The 24926-nt window shown below is 38.5% G+C and overlaps 1 protein-coding gene across 11 annotated transcripts in view; it reads left to right on the top strand.

Annotated features, from left to right (window-relative positions):
• Nucleotides 1-24926, top strand: part of LCLAT1 (lysocardiolipin acyltransferase 1) — a 119798-nt gene that overhangs the window by 51432 nt on the left and 43440 nt on the right. For 9 of the 11 annotated variants that reach the window (XM_035903632.1, XM_035903634.1, XM_035903636.1 and 6 more), the window contains 2 exons: nucleotides 5966-6112; nucleotides 14702-14818. In XM_035903632.1, the coding sequence (XP_035759525.1) occupies nucleotides 5966-6112; nucleotides 14702-14818 (264 nt within the window). Of the gene's footprint in view, nucleotides 1-4011; nucleotides 4299-5965; nucleotides 6113-14701; nucleotides 14819-24926 lie in introns of those variants that run through there. The other 2 variants (XM_035903641.1, XM_035903638.1) reach the window with 2 other exon arrangements.

Here is a 24926-nt window from a genome sequence, read left to right as displayed (position 1 = left end):
TATTTTGGTACTGAAACAAATGTATGAGAATGATGGGGAAATCAAAGGTAAAACTGATCAGAGAAAAACCAGAATATTTTTCTTTTTTTTTCAGTTACCTTAAAATTCTGTGTTTCTAACGTTGCTGTTTGTTCACTTAGGTTGTTTTAGTAAGCAAAAAAGGTTTAGGCTTCACATACATTGGAAGAGATGATATTCTGTCCAAGTAAAAAGCAGACTACGTGGTATATACATGTATGAAATACATAGCCTGAACATAAACTGAACGTGACCATAAGAATAACTTAAAAATAGATGTAGATTACTGTAATGTTTAGAGTCTGACAGGGCAAGGCAATAGTGAAAAGCATACCAGTGTTTAAATAGACACCTTACAAATAGATTGAATCAAATGACTAAATAGACTGAATCAGATGTCTCACTATAAAATCAGGAGTGCTACTGTGAATCTGTATGTGTGAATTTTATCTCTCAGCTAGTTTGTAATTTGCTCAAAGAATTCACCAAATCAGGTGACAGTTGTTCAATTCATTATACTCCTATTAACTACATTCTTGGAAATGAGCATGGTTTAAAAAAAACTTGTCAGGAGCAGAGACTGTGCACTAGAAGATTATTTCAAGAAGCATTTCTTTATTTTCCTAGTTTGTGCACTCAAACCATTACATCAATTTTTTTTTAAAAAAAATCTTTTAATTTTGAATTTGCTTTGGGTTATTGGGTATAAAACTAGAAAAAACAGTAAAGTGGCTGATTCTAACTGAATTTGCAGAAATCTGTTCAGCAGTCTGTACTGACGAAAACTTAGCTGTATGCATGTAGTAACTTTAAGCCCTGGCTTCCCCCATGATTTTCTGCATGCTAACATCTTTTCAGTACCTACCCGTCTTTAAAATAAGGAGCCCTCAGAATTGCGTGGTTGTTGCCTTGTGGATATTTTATGCAGCAAAACACTTGGAATAATAAACTGTTAATGGCCCCAATTATTTGTATACAGCGGGATCACACGCTTCCGAGTGCTTTCCCTTCCTAAGCCCAGACGTCTGGTTCGCTGTTGCCTCAAAAGCCCTGATCAGGACCAGACCCCTGCAGAACACAGGCGCGCTGAATAACGCTTTTATTTTGGGCCAAGATAATGCTATGAAAAACCAGTGAATAATGTAGTGGAAGAAAAGAAGGAGGATGAATGAATACAATAACGAAATCCCATACTTAGGCCTTCTACTTTCCTCCTTGTTATCGAATTTGTTTTCGGGGAGGGGTCAGTATTATTAGCTGTTCTGTTACATTGCTAGAGGAAACACATAGTCCATTTTCTTGATGTGTTTAATTTTGCTTTCAACATCGGCCATAACACTCCTCTTACAGAGACAAGACATTTTTGGGGATACCAAATTTCTGAGATATTTATGGAAGTATACATAAAATTGTGATAGAAAACCAAAGATTTTTTTTTTTTCCACAACTCGCCTCTTTCTTTTGCTCATTACCACCTCCCTCCCTAGTATCTACTTAGTCCCAAATTACCTTTGCAATGAAAACACACTTAAAAAATTTCAGGTTCAAGTGTTATTTTCTTTTAAAGGATTTTGGGGTGGGGAAAACAAAGTGCAGGGTCTTAGAATTTGAAAAGCTCTATGCTTGCAACTAGCATTTCTAATACAATGCTGCAAATTCTCAACCTGCATAAGCTATAATTTGCTTTATCCCCAAGGCAGTAGGAAATTCTTATGTACAGCACATTTCTCTAGTTCAATGACAGGCTTTCCTTCTTGCTTAAGTGTAATTTTTTTTCTGTGTAGAATTATGTTCTGATAAAGCCTTACTGAAGTGTGGAATACATATCATTAGCGTGTATGTGTTACTTGAGATTTGAAGCTGCTGTTTTTATTTTTTCAGCTGTGAAAAGTTGATTTAAAGGTCAATGTGGCTAGCTACTCTACCTAGTTGGTCTTTTGCACTGCCATTTTGCAATTTTGAAGCAGTATGATGCTTTTTGGATGCTTTTCCAGGCTATGTTAGTTACTAGAAATGTCGCCTGTTACAAGGTGGCTGTTTTAGCAAAGAAGTGGAGTTGCACTGTTATGGTTTCTTTAGCTTCACTGTTTCTCTGCTGTGTTTTTATAACTGATGATTTCTCAAGAATCTGCAAATCAAAGGACAAACCCTTTTTTTTTCCCCCCAGTCAAGTAAATGCTGCCTTTGCTAGGAGAATTCCTGTTGCCTGGGAGCTTTCAGATGACCAAAAACATTGTGCAAAAGAGCAAAATATAATTACTTTTCTTGGACAATATGTTGAGCTAAACTTAACAATAATTAACTGAACAGCATGTCTCACCGCAGGCTGCACATGAGAAGGTACTTCCTTCTGCTGCTTAATCATAAATCTTGCTGATTAGCAAAACCTTTCATTTTGCCCACTGCTTTACTGAATTCCTCTTGTTTCTCTGTGCACTCCCATGTGGATCCCTCATTGCACCTGGGACTTGTTACGTGTTGTTTTTTCCCAGCAGTACAACACAGGCAGACACTGGAATGGAAATGAAAGTGAGAGCTGCCTGTGCTTTGTTCGAAGGCATGTGTCTGCAAGCCTGTGCGGGGTTCCCTCTCCTGCTTGAATCTGGTGGGATGGTGAGGCATGTAAACAGCAGGTGTTCTCCCCATCGGTGCATGGACCAAGATTTTGGTTGAGGGCAATAATTCATGGTTTCGTTGCCTTTCACTGGAGGCCTTAAAGCTTGAGCAAGTGTGGAAGATTGTTCTGCTTTGATAGATGGTAAAATAGTTTGGTGCAGTGTGCTGTGCTGGGGTAAGTGGGGAGGAAAACCTGGGCCCTTTACTATTAATCATCTGACTGTTCGATAATCTGTTCTTATTTGAGCATCAGGGTTGTTTTATCTAATTAGATATACACTTAAAGATAGAAAAAATCTTCCAGAACACTGGATATTATCTATTGGAAAGGTTAGAAAATCAAACCTGTTGTTTGTTGAAAAACTGGATGCTTCCCAACTCCCTTCCCTCTCTTTCTTTCTTCCTCCTCCCCGACACCCTACTGACATTACATTACCGCCTCTGTTTAATTTTTCATAGCCCATATGAACTGCCACTTAAGACAGGAATGGGAAACTACTGCATTATATCCTCTGCTTTAAGGCAGCTTAGTCAGGTAAAATATGAGTCACCCAAGCAGCAGCTTTCTCAGTAGCTAAAGGTGTTTGTAATTTGATGTTCACAGTGCTGTTAAAGAATGATCGCTAGAAAGAGTTTATATGCAAGTTTCCATATAATTTAAAGCCTTGTGCTGTGTGAAGAAAGGTAGAGGAGAGGGTGGGATCTGGCAGTGAGGTTTTTTCCATGCTCCCTCTCTTTTATGGACCAAAATCACTCTTCCTAAGGAGCTGCTGACCTGGGAAAGTATCAGTAGGCTTCCCAAGTGAGCATTTATTTTGCTTCTTGTTTCCCCTCTTTCCACCTGTGGACTTTGCTGCAATGAGAACGCAAGGACTGAATAGTTTAGGCCTGATGTGTGATACCACACCATAAAATGGTTTAGCACAGTACAGGTTTTGCATAAACTAATTTAGGCACAGTGTCTGGGGTACATAAAATATCCAGAAGATCTGGTCTGAGAAGTGAGAGCGATTGCAAAACACAGAAACCACAGCACAACTTTCCTAATCTCTATGAATTTTTCCACTCTGTCCCATGGAGCATCTACATTCTCAGAGTTGTGAATGGTATGGTACGAGGCGTCTCTGTTTCTGCTTAGGGATCTTTTTTCCTTTGCTGTGTCCATTTTTATTAATTTGATTTCAGATGAGGTATCATAGCATCACAGAATTTCTCAAGTTGGAAGGAACCCATAAGGATCATCGAGTCCAACTCCCTGCTCCTTGCAGGACTACCTAAAAGTAAACCATATGACTAAGGGTGTCATCCAGACGCTCCTTCAATGCTGCCAGGCTTGGTGCCATGACCATTTCCGTGGGGAGCCTGTTCCAGTGACCGACCACTCTCTTGGGGAAGAACGTTTTCCTAATGTCCAGTCTGAACTTTCCCTGATGCAGCTTCATACCATTTCCATGTATCTTCTAGAGCAACCAAATGCTTTAGCACCATTTGGTATTTGGGAACATTTGGTATGAAAAGATGTCCTCTTTATGTAACACCACGACAAATGTGAAAAAGAAGCCTGGATTAGTTCAATTTAAAATACCGGTTGTGCACCATTGTAGTGAAATGTATTATAGCAGTCGGAGATGATTAAATGCCAGAAGAGAGCATAGTTAAATTATGTAAGTTATTTTTCAGTTGCTTTAAAATTGATCTTTATTTTTTTCCTGCAGATAATTTGTTTAAATGTGGATATTTTTTGTTAATAAAGCTGTCCTGATACTTCTTGACACTGCAGATGTGGGAATGTGATATGCACATAGATGCACAGAAATTGTTGTGGTCAAAGTTTAGTTTTGTTTACAGAGGGTTTTTAACAAGTACAGTGTGCAAATTTGAAAAGATTTGCTGAGACTGCATTCTGAGTATTTCTTTTCTTAATTCATCTAACCACTTCCAGTATTCAGTTATCTGGATATCTTTCATTATCTGAGTATCTGAGACTCATTAGGTCCAGACTGCAAAAGGCATGTTAGTTATGCATGCTCCATCTGTTTAGTTGATTTAAAAAGAAAAAGTATCCACCCCATGGTACAGGTTACACATCTTTAACAATATGATTAACGTTCCTATCTAATACAGAAGAGGTTATGCAGCTTGGTTAATACATTATGCAGGCTGACTGAGTTAGGAAGTTGATTTTTAAGTTGGTGACTTTAATAAGTGACTTTCTAGCATATGTTCCTTGTAAGATACTGCCACGAACGGCATAGAAAGGAATCCCTGTAAAGAGGAGCTGAAATAAAGTGCAAGAATAGCATGCTGTAAGTCACCAGCAAAGGAAAACCAGACTTTTGAGAACTGTGGGGGGCAAAGAGGAGAACGGGAAGCTGTGATGTTTTCTCTTTGATGTAGAATATCATATCTGCAGGCTTTCTGATGAGACACCAGCCAGCCAAGTACAGTGGTAAGGCAGTGTCATGCTCCTCTGAGCCCTGTTTAAGAAAGGAGCATCACAGGGCATGTGACAGGCATGTGGAGCTCTGTTTTTTCGTCCTGCTGTCTGAACTAGCACACAGAACTTCTAATATTATGTGATATATTGTATACTACATTGTGCCAAAGAAGCCAATAATGTGACCCAGAGCTGCAGGCTCAGCAGTAATTTCATTTATTTAACTGCCTTACATTGTCAGTTTGATGTAAGGCTGTAAATCTTCACAGTTGTCTTCTGTATACAATGCAAACAAATGGACATACATCAAATTTTTCTATAATCAAGTGTAAAGAGCAACTTTGTATTTTCTTTTATTAGTAATGAAAATGATAAGAAAGCGTACATAATAAAGGCCTCAAAGCAATAGGTATTTTCTGCACAATGCACGTGGTTAACATGCACTACTAAGGATCACTATCTCTATGTAATGCAGCTTGCTTATACCCTGCAGTGCATCGCTGAGGTGCTTGTCCGTAGGGGCAGTGCCTTCCCTTGAGCAAATCTGTGTTGCACTGATTAAGGGTATTACAGTGAGGGCCATGGTTTTAAATACTTCACCTCGTGACAGCCTTGATGCTCTTCTTGCTTTCTGGAAAGCTTTTCTAACTCTGGTATCTTGAGTTTTGCAAAACTGTAACTGTTCCAAATTTAGTTATATTTATTTATTTAGATTATGCATTCTTTTGCTTCCTATCCAAAACGCCTAACTAAGTCCTCTCAATCAGAGGTGAGGACAGGTGAGCAGTACGTAAAATGTTGTGTCTAACACAATTTACAAAATATTTTGGAATAACAGACACTGTGGAAGTATCAGTGTGAAATGTTACTAAAGGTGTATTTTTTTAACCTTAGGCTGGGCGATGCAGGTTGCTGCCTTCGTTTTTATTCAGAGAAAGTGGGAAGATGACAAAAGTCACTTTGAAAAAATGCTGGATTATTTCTGTGACATTCGGGAACCACTACAACTCCTCATCTTTCCGGAAGGAACTGATCTCACAGGTAGGCTGCATTTGTCGTCATCTCGTGGAATGTTCAGCATGGAAATTCTTTGTTTATGGAAATAGTTAAAAAAAAAGTTCAAGGCATGAGCAAGACTGGGTTCTTCTGGACAGTAGAAATTATAGTTAAGGATCATGTGTGCTGATTATTTTGCGAGGCATAAATCAAGTTCCACTGAGAGGCTTTGCCAGTCTTCCTGAAATAACTTACATTTCAAAGCATCTGATGGTTTTATATTGGTCAGTACTGTACATACATTCTGTTAGCAAAAGTAGGTTTTAAGACCTGGAATAAATCACTTGCATGTTTCCATTTCCCATATTACTGGGGCAAACAGTGCAAAATCATTTCAGACCTATGGAAGAGTGATTGAAGAGGAGCACTAGTGATTCTTCTAGATTTCTTGCCGGTGTTGAAGACAACTCAATTACTAATAAAAGAAAACATTGTATAGATGTTCTGTGGTGGTTCATGCCTGCAGCATGATTTGATAAGCATCATCTTTAAATAGAAAATCAATTGCAATTAAACTTCTACCTTTTAGCTTATCTAAAAGATTTTTTACTATACTTTCCTTGCAGATATTCTCAAATGATATTTTATTGCAATGCCAGATCAGTAAATACTAGACACAGTATAAAATAACTAACATATACTGCTATATTTTCTTCTGTATTCCCAATATCCTTAAAAATGGATATGTACAGTATTCAGATGCTATCACACTGTAGGGAATTGTCATCACTTGATCAGCTTTCCGAAAAGAAGATAAATTTGTTGTACATTCTTGAACTGTTTCACATGATATCTCTTTTTGAATTACTTATTTTATATCTAAAATTAGGAAGAAGGATGGAAATTATCTCACTTTAGTGTTTTTTTTTCTTTTTCTTTTAGTTCATTAGCAGCTCTCCCCTCCTAGCTCTGAATTGCGAGACGAAATCTTAATCTTATTCATGGAGTCGGGAGACTCCTCCTTGGGTTGCTCACTCTTTCTGAACAGGTGTTTCCGTCTCAAGATGATTGAAAGAATTGGATTGATTGTAATCTACTCCATAAATTATGTATACCTTCTAATCCCTCCCAACATTCCTAGGAGACAACAGAGTTTAAAGAACTGAGGAAGTTTTGTACTGTAGTTTTAAGAAGAATTACTGAGGACTGAGACAGTTGTGCTGTGTTAACACTGTGTTGTGGAGTCCCAAAGGCGGTGGTGGGGATGCTCCTGCCTGAATGTGGAGTTGCTTAAGGAAACATGTTTTTTCTCTGCTGTTGTAACAGATATCAATGACTAGGACTAAATTTAAGTATATGGTGTTGGTACCATCCACTGATGATACCAACCATCCAACATGCAGCCAAGATTCTTCACTTAATATTAAGAAATTCTCTAATTGGATTTCTGAAGACAGATTTTTGACAGGTTTTTTTTTTTTTTAAGGCATTTCTGTTGTTCTGGTTTTCCTTCCTCATACGTGTGTAACACGTACGCTTTAACTTTGCAGTGTCAAATGGATACCCACACTAACTGTGCCATTCTTCGGAAGTCGGTTTAAGCCACAGCAGATGGGTGGTGATCGTTTCCCCTGGGTTGCTGAGTAGCCCGGGGAGGAGGCAGTGGGGTGGGAAGGAGGGGAGCGATGGGCAGGGCGGACGCTAGGGGACTGCTTCCTTGGGCAGCCGTGCTGGCTTCTGACAGATTAAGCTGTCCCGTGGTTGCCGATCTAACTTGCCATCAGTAATGAATGCCACCTTGATATTCTGTTTGTGCATAATAAGATGTATAGAGACAGGGAAAACCCCAGGGCTTTTTCTGTGAAAGTAAATAGCTGTCCCTATCTAATCGGCTTCACAGGAAACATTGGCTCTTACATTTTAGCATGTTGTAGGAGACAGGGCAAAATCCCTTGGCAAGCTAATCCCGACAAAGCAATAAGTTTATGCCATATGACAATGATAGAACGTAACAATGTATTTTGTGTAACATTCTGAAAAAAAACGATTTTCAGAAAACTTGTTATTGACATATTAGGACCTATTGCAACCTCATGTTCCATCTTTTAGAATAAGAAATAAACTACAGTTTTGTTCTGAATGGTCGCTCAATATCCTAGGGAACGTTTTGCAAAAATAGAGGCGATGGCTTTTGTTTTCTCACCAAATTCCAAAGCCACTGATTACTTTTGAAAACAAAATTCTTCTGGTCCTTAAAATGAAAAATAGCATTCTATGTGTACTTCGCTGAAAAGCAGAGTTGCTGTGCAGCTATCATTTTTTTTTATCCTCTTGGCGGCTGCATGACAATGATAGATTTACTCTTCTTTATAAGAAATTATATAATGTTTTCAGGTATTCGAGAATGAAAGATTTCAAAGAAATGTGAAGTACGACTGTATTTATACATGGGCCACTGCCTGATTTCAGGTTGGTGAAGTACTTTGCAGTGGCAGGTGCTACGTAAATAAATTTTAGAAATAGTAATGTCACGAACCCTGAATGATGTACTTGCAAACTGGATGTATAGGGTCTGAGGTAATAATTATATACTTATTTCTGATAGGTTGGTCATCTTTTCACTCTGGAGTACTTCAAGGTTAAAGCTAAGTACATCAAAGGTATTTTATTGTAATTGCTTAAAAAGAAGCCCTCAGCAGATAGCCATGTAGCCAGACTTTCTGAAGCCCCCGAAGAAAACAAAGAACCATAAGTCTAGTGCTTCTGGAAAGCTGGAATCCAACCCACCATTTTGCTTGTTCTTTTGTTTTTCTTGGTGTTCTTTACAAGACTCTTTGTAGCACTTCTTCAGAAAGCAATAACAAAAAGTGTTGCTGTATTGCTCTGTGCCTGTTAAAGCCTCATTTCCTATGGATTTGTGTCTGCATCCCTATACATGGTCTCCTCTTCACTCCAACTTCACCTTTTTCCTTGTGTTTCCTTCTGTGTGACATTTCCTCCACAAATCTCTTGCTGTCTCGGCAAGAGGCATCATCTGCTGTGGCTCATCCTCATCAATACTTGTGTTAACCAGTGGACCACTGCATGCTGGGCTGAAAGCCCTGACAGCCTATGTACCCATGGAGCCTGCCCTGACTTTTCCCATTATGAAGATCTCTACTCTTGGAGGTTCCCCTTTACTCAGCCATTGGTTTTTCTGAAAATCCTGTGGAGCTTAATTATCTTTGAACCTCTTGTCTCTGACAAACTTTGTTTGCAGGTGGCAATAGCTTCAAAAGTTAAGGGGAACTCTGTGATTGCACAGACCTTTCTTCCTTGAGGAACAGACAAAAAACAAGTAGGAAAGCCCAGATTTATTTTGGCAGGAATGTTGTGATGTGGAACACATATGATATTCTCTATGGAAGGTAACAATGAACTGCAGTTGGATTTTTCTCTTTTTCTAGTAAATATGATGTACTTTGGTAATGTAGAAAATATTGTTCAGAAGTACTGGTAGAGGTAGATTTAACATGGAATAGTTAGAAAATAGCACAAACATGGACAATTGCTTAACTTTTTCTTAAAATATCAACTATGAGCTAATGTACCTTTTATGCTTTCTATGCAAACCTCTATTAGAGAGATAAATCAGGGTTTTTTTAAAAGGGAAATTTCTGGAGTACTCGCTTCTTCTTTTACTATCTGGTACCGGTATCATTTGAGAGTAGCTGAAGTCATAGAAATACATGCATGCTTTTATCATGAGTCAAATTAAAGGAAAAGGTAGTACGTAATGTTCAAATTGCAGTGCACTAGTACTAGCAAAAAAAAAAAAAAAAGTAGTTGAGAGTTGATCAGAAATAGTTGTATTAAAGTTGTCAGAATCAGCTTTCCAGTAGGATGATGAGGGAAGTTTGTAATTCTTTTGGGTGACATCCAGCAAAACACGTCAGCCTGGACAATCTTGAATCTGTAAAAGCATTTGAGCTTGTTTGTTTGATAGGAGCTAAGACTGCATACATCTTTCATGGGGAGTACAGCCTTAGGTTTTCGTTGGGTACAAGTCTTGGAGTTTTAATTCCAAAAACTCTTCAGACTCACACGAATGCAGCTTGTTACTGCATTATGGCTTTCATCAACGTCAAATGGGAGAGATTTTTGTTTTAATTCAAAACTAGCTCACAAATTAAAAATGTAATTTGAGTTTAAAGAAATTTGAATTTATTCTTCTATCTTCTGGTTTTCAGGGGAAAAAGCAATTTAACTTCTTAAAAATCTGTAACTCAAAAATGAAGAAAATGTCGTAACATAATTTCTTCCTCCGGTTACTTTAAATGAAATTCTGAAGTGTGATGCTTCTACGAAGTGCTGACTTTCTGAGCTTTTCCAATAATTTAAAAATGTGATAAATGGGATTTGCCCACATAATTTTGAGATAAATGAGAAAAAATGTAATCAAATGATGTACCAAAGGCAGCACAGGAGCGCAAAAAAAATATGTAAGAGGTTACGGCCAGAACCTTTAAATTCTTGTTCTTTTGTGTAGTTTGACAATTGCGCTGCTGTGGTGTCTAAAGACTTAAATAAATTGGACTTCTTGTGCTTGTCACTGCCCCAAAGAACATACCCTCTGAGAGGCAGCATGTATTAGCTGAAGGAGAGATGGGAGGAGAGGCAAGTCAGTGTGACACCAGAGGAGACGGAGCATGAAGCAGTTCTGGGTGAGGGAAGGTCCCACATCACCCTCTGTTAACAAGCTGGCTGCTTTCCATAAAAATAGATTATTCTACTTATTCTTTTTTTATCATAGGAGCAAATAGAAGCAAGGAGTTAAAAATGCAAAATACGCCTAATAGGGGAATGATGAGCGAGAAGTCTGGGGGTAGATTTACTTTGGCTTAAGGACAGTGTAAGAAAGAAAATACTTGTTTCTAGAAAGCAACGCTTACTCATCTTTTTCAGAGAGAGTGAGCAAGAGGGGACATTACCCATAGCCAAATGATGTGAGTGACCTTTTGGGATTGGGGAAACCTAAACCAAGTTCATTTCCAGTCCCTGCCTCATGCAGTTTGCGTTGGTTGGAAGCAAAGAAGAGAACGTATGTTTCCTTCTTGTGTTTTCACTATCAGGCTTATAAAGGCATCTTTCACTTCTTTTATTCTTTCACCTAAGAATGTTATAATCTGGACAGCAGAATGGTGAGGCATCTGCATAAGTTTTGCAGTGCTGACAGTGTAGCCTGGTCTATTGATTAAGGAATTTTAAAGAGGTGTTTGTTGTGCGAATTCCCTTAGGTTGGAGAGGATATAAAAATGGGTTTCTAATTTCCTGGATCAGTTTTCTAACCTCTAGGTTTCATATAATGAGGAACATCACGTTTTCTGCCTCTTGTGGAATCCAGTGCTGAGCCAGGAGACTTGCTCTGAATTTCCCCCCAAAGGTTTAGGCACAGGTGTCTCGCACAGGGATCACAAACAGCGATGGGCAACAAGGCGCTTGCATCGGATAAGATGGCAGTCAGTGCATTTGTTTGTAAGTGATAGGAGAGTAAGAAACTGTTTTCTTCAAATGCTAAGAGTAGCAGGAGGGGAGGAAGGGCACTACTCTTACTTTTTGTTAGAGTGGAAGCATATCCTACCCTTGCTTTCAGGATAACATCAAAACCCTTTGACCTTCCGGACTTGCTATAATAAATATTGTTTAATGCACAAAGACCTGTGGCTTGATAGTTGTTAGGAAGGGAAGAAGGAGATGATTTTTCCAGATGGCAATGATCACTGTATTAGCTGGGAGCGTTATTCTAGTTCTAAAATCCCATTACACTAGGGTCATGCAAAAGGGGAAGGGAACAATCTCAGTTATATAAAACTTACAGTCCAGGGGCAAGACAGGGATAGAAATATCAGGAAATAGCTGAATAGTGTTGGCCAGCGTGCCAATATCCAGCTGTTCACACGTTTTTAGAAAGGCATTGTTGTAAAGGGAAAATTGGAAGATGTTTTGCAGATGTTTACAGCGAGTTCTTTCCAAGTGCAGGGAGGTGCACTAAGAGGAGGTTTGAAGATGATTACTTCAAGGCAATGGGCAGTGGAGGTCCCAAACCTTTTTTGTGGTTATCAGTTAGGTCTTGCTCGGAAGAAAACCCTGCCCATTTATTCCTTGGTTTTCCTGTGGTGCAAGTAGGAGTGCTTTGCAAACACCAAAGAATTCATTTGCATGCTTCCTCTGAAACAAAGTGCAAGTGAGCAGACATACGGAGAGGTTTTTCTGAGTCCTTATTAACTATGTGCAGTTTGAGATGCTTAAGGCTTAGATATTTTTTTTTCAGACTGATTAGCTTTATGTAGGCACTTATGGCACTTGTGTCTCAGAGCTTTGATTGACTTGATTTGCAGATTGCAAATGTTCCAATGTGAAACCCAAACTTGGATATGCAGAAAATTAAGATGATGCTTCATCTGTCCTTTGGAAGAAACAATATATTAGCTTAAAACTTTGTGATAAATTAATTTAAAGCATTTTACTTGCATTGCCACAGAATCTGGAAAGGAACTCTTGACTTGTATACTATTTATAGGAACACTCTTGGTGATCAATGTAATTTCTTAAAAAATAAAAAGTTTAAGTTGTTGAGCTAATAGTGCAATACAGTCATGTCTAAGACGTAGAAGCTGCCTTTTCATGGGAGCATTTAATAATGCCTAGATTACTCTTGCCTTTTCTGCCATTCCAAATCTTGCCCACGACTCACTTTGCAAGTTTTGCTGTTGCAGAGGTAGGGATCCTAAAGGCAAGTTCCCTTTGCTTGTTCAGAATAGTCTGTTTTCAACACTGAATGGGGTAGTAGTCGAGCAGACAAAAAAAGATCATCTGGTCACGTGTTTAAAGAAATAATGCATATGTCCAAGGAAAGATAAATTTAAGTTACATAGCCAAGTGTAATTTTAGTATTTCACACATTCTGTAATTTTAGCAACACTTTTGGAAGATGTAATGTTTTCAAGTATTTGTACATTTTGGCAATTTGGCAGGAATTAAAACTTTGAATTCTCTTTGATGAATCACTTGCTTGGCTACTGTGCAACAGTGTTCCTTTCCTCCAAATCACATGGTCAGGAAATCTGTGCACTACATCTTAAGGGCTGCATGTATGAAAAGCAGTTCTGTTATGCATGGAAACAATAGGTCACAGGGAAAAAATACTCAGTATGCTGGTATGCTATAGCATTTATTAATAGGTAAGTGATCCTTTAGGAGGAACGCCCACCTTTTTTGATGAACAAAGAGCTTATGTAATTTAGGAAAAAAAGAAAGATGCGGGAAAGTTGCATTACGGCAAAAAAGACACCTCATGCTACTGTTTTGCTGATTTGTCCACTTGTGCTAGTGTTTCTTTACAGGAAAAATTATGATGCTTGTAAGGGAGAGGACTTACAAGTATCAATTCTGTTAAATTATTAAGCAGCATACGTTTTTCATTACTTTATCTCCCATGTCTGTTAAGGTTAACTGTGGACGCTTAAAAAAAGAGCTGTTTCTGCTTGAAAAAGATGATACATTGCTTGGACAATGATTTTGTTCCTTAGATCTGCTGCTGGGATTTTAAAACACCTGTAAAACTATATAAATACAGGTTATTTAATAAGTTAGTTGATGAAATTGATTTTTTTTTTTTTTTTTTCCCATGTTGCCAAGGGAACATTGCATGTGTCCATTGCCTTTTGGGCCCGGGGAGGCAGAGCAGTACTCACAACGGAGGAGTAAGTGTAGGCAGCAAAGGCTGAGGCTTCTTGGAAGAGCCTCCAGCACATCACTGGAGGACAAATTGCTTCCTCTCTGCCTGTCTTCAGAAGTTTTCACTTTAGCGTCTGCATCTTTCTTGCTTAGCAGGCTCTGTTAGCAATTGGCTCTGAAAAGCCTTTGCTCAGTTTTCTCATGAGAGACTTCTTTTTGCCAGAGGTTTGAAACATATTTGTCACGGGGCTTAGCCAGCGCTGCTTCCCAGATGCCTTGCGTGTGCTCTGCCTACAGTAGCGAGCGTGTGTTGCGACACTGAGGCGGTTGGTCAAAAAACTAAAACAGGGTACGTCTGTGCAGCACAGGTTGGTGAATAAAACGTGTCAAGTTTGGAAGGAAGATGTAAAACACCATTTTAATGTACTAGATCAACTGTTTTCCTCAATTTAATGTTTTCTTTCTGAAATAAGTTTAACATGGTTAAACATTGACTGCAAGGTATTTCAGTACATAATATCAAACCTACAGTACTATACAGTGTGCCTTTTGAGTTTAAAAAAAAACCAAATAGAGCCACTTAACACATTTTACTGTGAAATGGGTATTGAAGTGTACAGAGAGCTATCAACAGACTTTTAATTTATAGATTTCAGACTGATAAATATGAGAGATTTGCTGATTATTTTCTGAAATGAAGTGAGAGGGTAAAAAGGCTTTTCTTGCAATCCACATTGCTTTTCCATACTGTAGCCGACTGGAAGCACACCACTTGCAGTCTGCCTCCACCTGAAAAGCTGTCGTGCATTCATACCGTGTGAACTGCTGTTGTACTGTTCCTGTTGTATAATAATGATATTTAATTCTTGGTCTACATGCACACTAATAAAAAATGGTGCTTTTTATTCTGTCCTTCAGCCAATACCAAAGCCCGTAGTAATGAATTCGCTGAAAAGAGCGGACTTCAAAAATACGAGTACGTCTTACATCCGCGAACTACTGGATTCACTTTTGTGGTTGAGCGTCTAAGGGAAGGTAATCCTGCTCTGTGTTTATATCTTCTTTTTTTCCTTTAAGACAACGATTCTCATCCATGCTGTAGAGCTGATGTTCACAAAACTGCTTGAGGTAATTTCAGAAAACTTTTATGTATCCTCATCACAAAAAAAGCCCTTGTTTGCAACCCTTCTTAAAATTATCATAATATGGAGAGATTTGATAACAGATAGTAATATCATCAGCAGATATGCAGTGGGTGAAAACAACATTTTCACTTTTCTTTTTTAATATTTTAGCTTGTTTAGCAGTCTACCTCAGAAAAGTAGTGAAAAAGATGCCAAGGAAGTTCAGCCTTATTGTCCTTAACCCTAGCTGGGTGGTTGACATCAAACACACAGACATGTATAACACTGCCCTCTCTGAAAAGCTTCTTGTTTTAACTCTGTGCGCTGAGACAACAAGTTGCTATGTTAAATGGACAAAGGGAATGCACAGGAGCATGTGGATGCAGCAAGGCAGCTGCCCGGTGCTGCCAACTTTTTCAGGGCATGGTGACTCGGAGAAGCTGCGTAAAATAAAGAGTTGTGCTGCTTGGCAGAGTGGTGGGTAGGCAAACACATGATACTTGCTTTTTACCTAGAAATGGTCTTCCATCCCTGTATTAATCTGGGGGTAGAGATTGAGTCCCTATTATCAGGAGGACAGAGTATAAAGATATGATTGCTTGTTAGATCGAGGTGTCTGGGGGTTGTTTTGGGAATGTGCATTTTGACGAGATTTGAGGCCATAAGGGTGTAACCATTAAAAGATACTGATGTGGCAGCAATTCAAATACAGATGCGTGAATGTCCGTAGGATATATGAACGTATGGTTGAAGAAAATAAACATATAGTAGATATGAAGAGACTTATTTATAGGCTAGTTCTTCAGGGAAAAGCGATTCTAGATCTTTAACACATGCTGATTATTCTGACTGCCAAAGGAAGAAGTTTGAGATTATTAAAAAGAATAAGGGCCTGCTGTTAAGAGGTTTTTTTTTTTTTCCCTTGCTGGAATCCTTGTTTGGATTTTAGGAAAAGAGCTGGCTTCCATCTTGCCTGATTCCTACTAAGCAGATACCCTAAAATCACTATAAATACTTTGATATTTTGTCCAGCTGGGAGATCCTAGCTGGACCATGTATCTATTTGACCCTGTTTTTATTGGATATTCAGTGGTGGACATCTTAGATTTTCATCTATCTTAAATGTTTATTAATCAATTTGCTGTAGTAAAAAAAAAAAAATTCCCACATATGCAATTTCAAAAGCTTGTTTTACTTAAAACTTTTCAGCACTAGGTTAACCTAGTGCATAATAATATTTCTAGCCTGCAATAAATTTTCAGTTAAAAAAAATTAACTCTGTATTTCCTGCAGAAATGAGCTTTGTGGTTATACAGTCATTTTCTAATTTTATAAAAATTGTTTTCTCTCGTATTGCTGTATGAGATCTATGCAAATTGGGGTATTGGGCTATAAAAAGGACAGTATTTGAGGCCGATTGCCTGATTTTATATAGTACAAAGCTGGGGAAAAACGAAAAGCATTCCTAGATTTTTTTTTTTTTTTGTCCAGTCTTTCAAATGCTTTTAAGTACTATTTTTATTTAAGGCAGGCAAATATTGCATGAAATATTGATTTCCCTTTAGCATTGAATTTACTAGGTATTTGATACATTGGTAGGCATTATAAGCTATATATATAATGACTGTATGCTATTATGTAGTAAATTATGTGTAAGAATGTAGTTCAACTAGCATTTTAAAATACTAAGTTATTACTTCCTGCCTTGTATCAGGAAGAGTGTGGCCAGCAGGAACAGGGAAGTGATCATGCCCATGTACTCCGCACTGGTGAGGCCGCACCTGAAATACTGTGTTCAGTTTTGGGCTCCTCACTACAGGAAAGATGCTGCATTGCTGGAACGTGTCCAGAAGAGAGCAACAAAGCTGGTGAGGGGTCTGGAGCACAAGGCTGATGAGGAGCGGCTGAGGGAGCTGGGGTTGTTCAGCCTAGAGAAGAGGAGGCTGAGGGGAGACCTTATTAACCTCTACAACTGCCTGACAGGAGGCTGTAGTGAGGGGAGTGTTGGTCTCTTCTCCCAGGTAACAAGAGAAAGGACAAGGGGAAATGGCCTCAAGTTCCTTCAGGGGAGGTTTGGATTCAATATGAGGAAAAATTTCTTTCCTGAGAGAGTGGAACAGGCTGCTCAGAGAGGTGGTGCAGTCTCCATCCCTGGAGGTGTTCAAAAAACATGTAGACGTGACACATGGGGACATGGTTTAGTAGGCATGGTGGTGTTGGGTTGATGGTTGGACTTGATGATCTTAGAGGTCTTTTCCAATCTTAATCATTCTATGATTCTACTTAAATGGTTTTTGATTCTTCACAAGTGTGCCAAATATGGACTATTTGTGTTGAAAAGTTTTATTCTTATGATTAACCTAACTGTACTTGATTGACTTAAAAAAACTTCAGTATATTATATGTCTCTCTCTCTCTCTCTCTCTCTCTCTCTCTCTCTCTCTCTCTGTAAAATGTAGGTGTCCGGGTAGATTTTCAGATACTGATGGCACAGTTGGTACCTAGCGTTATCGTGTAGCTTTGGTTTGACTTATTATTTATACTATTAGAATGCCTTTTTTTACAATTCTAATTTCTGATACTAGGAGTAATAGAAAAAAAAAACAGGATTGTTACCACTGGGTCCCTGTTTGTGGACTGTCCTAATGCTGCAATGGTAGCAATAATAAAAATAGACTTGTTTCCTTTTTTCCAGCTCATAACCTCAAGCACAAATCACTGTGTGTGACTTTAACATGGAGGAGGGAGCGGTGGGGATTTTAACATCATGTTTACGTCTTTGAAAGTATTTTTGTGCATAAATGACAACCTTATTGCCCTATAGCTCTCCTGTGAATACATTTTGGCTTGTGGCTGTTTTCCTTTCCTTTGGCTCAAGTGTCTTTACTTCAGGACTGAGTACATTATTTTGCTCCAAAAATAGGTTGATGAAGAGAGGGGGAAAATGTCATTAGAAGTTTAACTGCTTTTCAAATGTTGAAAAAACTAATTTAATTTGGCAAGAACCCTGATTAATATGCATCACAAGCTGTAGCGTGAAAGAATTACCTGTTACTATCTAGAAATAACTATTAGCGACCCTTCTGAATAGGAAATGAAGAATCAGTAAATGTTGCTTGTATCTCTGCAGGAGAGTTTCTTCCTAGAGGAAGCACTATCTGCACCCTGACAGCATAATCTGAGCAGTTATCAGAACTTTGCTTTCCATAGGTGGCAAAAATTTCTGAACAACGGGAATGGATTTTTGCCAGTGATGACCAACACTCAAATTCTTCTGGCTGCTTTCTTGCTCTTATATGGTCATTATTTCACCTATTTGATCTCTTTTGCCCGTAGATACTGCTATGATGGTTTCTAAGTCATTGCTGAGGTTGTGGGAGCTAAGAAAAAAAAAAAAATCTATATAACCACCACCAAAAAAGCAATAAAAATTGTTTAGGCAATACATCTCCTTGGCTTTTGAGTCTCTTAACTTTTTTTCCACATTCTAGCTCTTCCTGGGCGATAGCTCTTACCCCCTAGGCTGACTCTTCTAAACAAAAACCCAGGTAAAAGCTAATTGTTTTTTCTTTCCATTATGCTCAGGTGCCAAGACAGTGAAAATATTACTTCACTTCTAAATGATCACATTACTGTTTTCTCATTCATACAAACCTTAGAATCACCCAAGAGTAAACACAGACTATGAACATACTTTAGATGTATAATTAATAATATACTCAGGAGAATAAGGACTGCAGTTGTTGCTGGTTTTTAGACAAGAGAAAGACATAAATTTGATTCAGCATTGATTTTTGGAGAAATGTGTTCCTTTGGCTCAATAATAATTTTAAAGAGGATAGTTTAATGTAATGTCATTGTTTGTACATGGCAAGAGAAAATACAGCATAGACATGAGAACACAAAAAGGGAAGGACCGCACGGTAGCTGGATAAGGTCAGCTTGCTACCTGATACGCAGTGTAGAGTGTTATCTGAAGATGTGGAAGTGAACAAGAGGGGAACAAAAATTTCAGTAAGGACTAATAAAGATGGAAAAGTATTAAATATACTTAGGCTAAATATAGATTAACAAAATACATGCATTTTTCACCCCTGCAAGAAGATCATCCTTCTTGGGAACAATTATTGAATTTCTAGTCAATTGTGACAGTCTCTGCAACAGATTAAAGCAGGTTTGTGAGATTCTTCATTAATCTTTACTGATGCATGTTTCTCAAAATAGCACTGGCCATTTTTCCTGGAATGCTTTAAATTTTACTTCTGCAAACACTTTAGTCTATCAAAATACTAGAAGTGTATGACCTCAATTAATTATGCATTTTCTCAGTGCTGAAATATATCTCATCGCTTTGATCACTTATCGTGGCAGCCAGAGGAATTACCCTATGGAAGACCAAACCTCTGTTGACCAAAGTGACCGCTGCAATCCCAAGTACTATCACATCTGGTTAGTTGGCTACTGGTGGAACGCAAAGAGAAATAGAATAGTTGATGTGCTTCTTTATAATTCTGTTCACTTGGTCAAGTATATCACTTGTCTTGCCTCAGCTGTTACAAATCCTGGTTTCAATCAGCACCTGGTGAAAAATTACCAGGGCTTTATGCTGTATTTCTCTGGTGAATGAAGGTGAGCATTTTTGGAAAGACGGAGTCGGAACATGTGAGTGAGCAACAGGAAATGAACTCTAGGCACCAAAATGAAGATTGGTCATGACTTTTTGTTTTTTTAATTCATCATCATATACCTCTCTCTAATGATCTCCTAAAATCATATTTAATCCTTTTTTAAAGCCTGAAACTTTGAATAGATGTTATGTATGGAGTCATTGCTGGCAGAACTTGGGTTAAGGCAAATCATCTTTCTTTACAAAATGTGGGAATTTGAAAATGACAGAAATGTGCAGGAATTTAAATAAGGCTATTATATAAGCATGTCTTCAACAATGTTAATTAAAAACATTTATGGTTTATATAGTGCTCTTGAAGATCTAGTTTGTCAGATCCTTTTATGAAAGGTCAGGAGGTTACTCAGAAATTAAGTATAGGTTTTCAGGCCTGGTTGTATTTTACGCAGTTTTTTCAGAAGTGCTAAATGACATTGAAAGTTCAGATGGCTTGAATGTTCAGTTTCAAAGAGATGGAAAATAATACTAGTTGATTTGATTCAATATTGTCTGGATTCATTGAATTACATATATTATCCTGGCATAATATCTGTAATTGTAGCCAAATAGTCTGTCAAGAGAAAATAGTTGTTTACAAATGTTTTCTTAAAATTGCTGCATGGCTTTTAAGTATTTTCTCAGGACTAAATAAACAGTAAGTGCTAAGACAGAGCTGAGGTTTTAAAGCATCATTAGAAGATTATTCATACTTTTGCAGACAATCATTTCTGCCAACATTAAATTTTAACTGACCTCTTTTTGACACTTCCTCTATATCCATCAACAGTCTTTAATATTTGGACACATTGGACTGGATGTTCCTATTATGGGGTTTATATTTTACTGGTTTTACAGTATGATGAAGAGTCAGAATTATTTGCCTTATTATAGTATTTCAGCTTCAAATTTATTTCTGCTTCATATTTAGCCAACTGAAAAAATATTGCAGATAACAGCTGCCAACTGCAGCATCCTAAAATAAAAAAAGATAGAGATTTAACATGCTTGCCTTTGTTTCATGTCCTTACTGATGGAAAGAAACTGTGCTTCTCATCCTGTTTCCGTGATTGGTTCAAAATTGATAGTTTTGCCCCTAAAGTGTGTTGAGGATTTTTTTGAGGGAAAATTGATGCAGGTGTAAAATCCAGGTCTGTAATAGCCCTGTTCATTGAAATGCTCAGGCTGTGGTGGGGGTGTGCGTGTATGAATTAATGGATGTACGTATTAAATATACTGCTTTCATTTTGATACACAAAGTTTCTTCCCTCATCACATAAATACTGGGTGAGGCGTGCAGGTCTTGATCACAGAATCATCTGCTGAGCTACCTTCAGAGGTTTTCTGTGCTCAAGCTGAACCTCCTAAGCAGGACTTCAGCAGTTTCCAGGTGGGTGCATAATTTACCTTCTGTGTAGCGGAGGTACAGGACGTAGAAAGGCCAAATGACAGTAAGGGTTCGATCTGTTGTTTTAATGCAAGCTAGCCTCCCTCCTTGTGACTGAAGAGATTTCTGACTCCCAGAATGATACGCTGGGCCACTGCCAAAATCTCTGTGGGTTTTGGCAAGGCCAGAGCTTGCACGCTGATCGGCACTGCCATCTCACAGAGCAGCTCTTGCCTGTTTGTGCTGGTTGCTCGGTGCATGTGGAAACCAAAACCAGTCTGTTTTTGAAATAGGAAAATATAAGTGGCCACATGAGCATTAACTTTAGGTACTCAATCAACTAATTTCACCCGTATGTCCTTTGGATTTGCAAAGATTAAGTAGCAATACTAAACCTAATTCCTCAATGCAAGGACATTTTTCCTTCACAACTGTTTTTTTTCCTCTGTGCATGTGTGCCTCCCAGAGTCACGTTACTAAGTAGACTGATACTTAGAAATTACAGAGCTATTGTGAAAGAGCTTTGAGCAAATTTTTAGCTGAAAATGCAGTATTAAAGCTTCACTGGTTGCCATTATAATTGAACTTGTGCTTTTATGAGAATTGGATCCTGTGCATTAAATAGCATAGCCTTTGATATAGAAATACCAGTATGCAAATTGAAGCTTGCATGCCTTTTATGCCTTTATTTTGTGTTGGTAGAAAATTCATAGCAAATTAGTTAATTAAAAAAACCCCAAAGACCTTGTTCAAAAACACACATTTATCACTAGGCATGTCTCTGGAATTCAGCAATGCAGAAAATCGGGTGCGGGCTGTTGTGCTTTATTGCAAACGCTGACAGTTGTCTCTGTAATCTGGAACATGGGAAAGGGCAGCCTGACTTTTTCCAGAATCGTGTTAACCGTTGATGATTACCATATCTTGCAGACATCTGCATGTGTTGCCTTTGACGCACTTCTCAGAATGAGCACCAGCTTTCTGTTAGATACTTTTTGGCTTTTGGTGCACATTGAAGTTTCTCTTTGCTGTCTGTTCTTTCATGTCCTTCTGGAGTGGTATTTGTACTACTTGCCCCACCTCTGTGGCAAACAGTCCATCATTCCAGCCATCCTGGGAAAGTTTTGTTTTTTCCAAACCACTTTCTTCTCTCAGCCCCCATCCTTTCCTCTTTCCATCCTCCATTGCTTTTGAGAAGGGAGCGCAGCCTTTCACTGGAGGGTTCATGGTGGATCCATGTAAGAATCGCTACCACCCGTAGTGTTTGCAGGTTGACGTGTTGCTGTTTGTGTCACCCACACATCTATGGAACTCATCGGAAATACTGCAGGTTTTATGTTCTTCGTCCTATCAAGATCCATCTGCTGAAATAATCTCCTTACACTCTCCTAGGTGTGAGTCATGGCTTGTGACAAGCAGGTATACCATGCAGTGTATCATTTTCCATTTACCTCCTTGCGGGTTATTAATAGTCGCTGTGGTAACCATATTAAAAAGTTATTATTTGCCAGCTGTTACCCCACAGTGGTATTAGAGGTTTCCACTGTTTTCCCTTAACTCAGAATACACAGTATCTGTGGTAACAATGTGGTAATGTTTGGCGAATGTGGACTTTTTTAATTGCTTCAACTGGAGTCCTGGAACGATGTTAGCTCATCAGATTGCATATGTAGAAACGACGCTTAGCCACAGATGAGTTCAGGAAAATGATTGCTCAGGAAAAACTAGAATTCTTTTTTTCGGAATTGAAAAGATGTTCCTGCTTTTTAAAATTATTATTATTTATTGTTGTTGTTGTTATTATGTTTATCTCCTCTTCAAAATCTTTTTAAAAAAGTTTTTTCTGGTTGTTCATGTGCTTTGGCTAGGCGGTGGACTGAGAGTGTGTAACAAGGTATATCTGCTGGTATCTCTCTGGGTGTGCATTTTGAAAGGTCAGTCATCTTATTGCAATAACCATTTGGTTTGGTTTTTCCCGCAGTGTCACTCGCAGCAGCATTGTAAGTCTAGCACAGGGTCTTGCAATACCCTTGGTGCACGGAATACCAGTCTATTTTGTGGTCTTGTTCACTACATCCTTGTGACGTGCCTGATACTAATGAAGTATACTGAATACTGTAAGAATTTTCATAGGGATTTGGGTTTTTGTGTCAGAGTACTGAGCTTTGTGGTTGTTTTTAAAGACTCATGGCTGCAAGACACAGTAAGTGAGCCCCGGGTAAAGTTCAAGTCTATTAATGACTGCTCGTTCTTGTCAACCAGTGATCCATGATTTTGCAGGTGATGTTGGTTGGATTGGTAGTGTATTTTAATTATTGCTGAAATTGAAATTAATTGCTATAAACAGAGGAATAGTATTGATAGTTATTTATTTCACATGGCTTTACCAGATGCTCTGCACAGCATACCCATTTCTCGGCTGTGTTTATTAGTAAGGCAGATAATTGCTTCAAGCAGTCTGGAGTAGAGAGGAGCCTAAACATGCTTTAGTTTCAGCTAAGAGATTATGTTTCCTGGTATGTTTTACTAGAAAAATAGCAGCATCTACAGGCTGAACAGACTAATCCCAACTCAGAGTCCCATTGTAGAGGAGATTCTCACTCACATTTGATGGATTCCCCACTCCTCTGCTTTCTGCAGATGCTAGCTGTTTTCATTTCCAGCTGTGTTAAAGTTGCTGCAAATGTATTTTGTGTATTCCTGATATCAGTTTTCTGTATGAGTAATTGCTGGCAGGGGAGAAGGTCCGTGGAGTATTGTTTCAGTTGCTGGAAACGTTGGAACCTTCAAGCTGTTCAGATGTAGCTCCCAAATCTGTAAGATTGGAAGTTTTATTACTATCTCTACTTGCAAGATTTGCTGCTTATATATCATTAAACCTTAAGCAGTTTGCTTCTTTCATTCCTTTCTGCTGTTGCAGTTTCAGCTCTTCTTCCCTTTGCCCTCCTCCCAGTCCCCTGCCGTTATTTTCAGGATGTACCAAAATTACCCTGGCATCATACTTTTCCAAGCTGACTCAGATCCCTGAGTTGGGCAATCACTTGCAAGGCTCTGCTCCAGGGATGTTGAGAGCGGTGCCACATTCATGAGTCCTGGATGTTGCTATGGTACTGATGCTGAAAAACGAAAAACATAAGAGGGCAGAGGAGCTTGGGAAAAACTGTGGTAGCGTATAAATGCTTTTTAAAATAGATTTTTATCAAAACATAAACTTCAGCATAAATTCAACTCTTCACCTCATTCATCACCTTATATGTAATCTGAAATATCGAAGTCTTTGGGACTTATTTTGTCAACCTCTTCCTGAACTGCAGGATTCTGGAGGGCAGGAAATCAGGTCGTGGCTCTCGGTGTTCTCACCAAACATTGGTAGATATAGGAAGGGCTTCCCTTTTCTGCATGTGTTCCATGCCAGTTACTCGAAGTGCTGTAAAGTTAACTGTTACAATGAAGTACACTGCAGATACATGGTTCAAAGATGTTTTCCTATAAATTAATTTTTCTGGGGAACAGCTACCAGTTAAGAACTAGAGAATAATTTTTAATATACATTCAATATGGTAGTGTCTCTCCCTAATCCTGTTTCATACTGTTAAAAGCTAACGCTCATATCTTAAAATAAGCATCTCTGAAATGCATATCATCTATATTTAGACATATGCAAACTGTGATTTTCATTTGCGTTGGTAGTCATTGTTGACCTTGCAGTATAACAATAAAAGTGAGTGCTCTTGGTGATTATAAAACAGTTCCAACCTGAGCAACCTTCTGGCTGGCTTGTTCCGATCCCCAGTCCTGCACTGCGCTGCTCTGAAAGGAGCCAGCCTGTCCTGATGGTTTCTGGCATCGCACAGACAATAAGGACATCTATTAAGAGAAAAGCATAACAAGTACAATAAATAAACAGAAGGGAAACATTTTCAAAAATGCTTTGGACGCTTTGGAATTTGTGAGCAATGGCACGTTTGC

Source organism: Egretta garzetta, unplaced genomic scaffold, assembly GCF_000687185.1.
Source record: "Egretta garzetta isolate BGI_Z169 unplaced genomic scaffold, ASM68718v1 scaffold11, whole genome shotgun sequence".
Taxonomy (NCBI): Eukaryota; Metazoa; Chordata; class Aves; order Pelecaniformes; family Ardeidae; genus Egretta; species Egretta garzetta.
The sequence above is the reverse complement of the archived record's forward strand: the minus strand, read 5'-3'. Positions and strand labels throughout refer to the sequence as shown.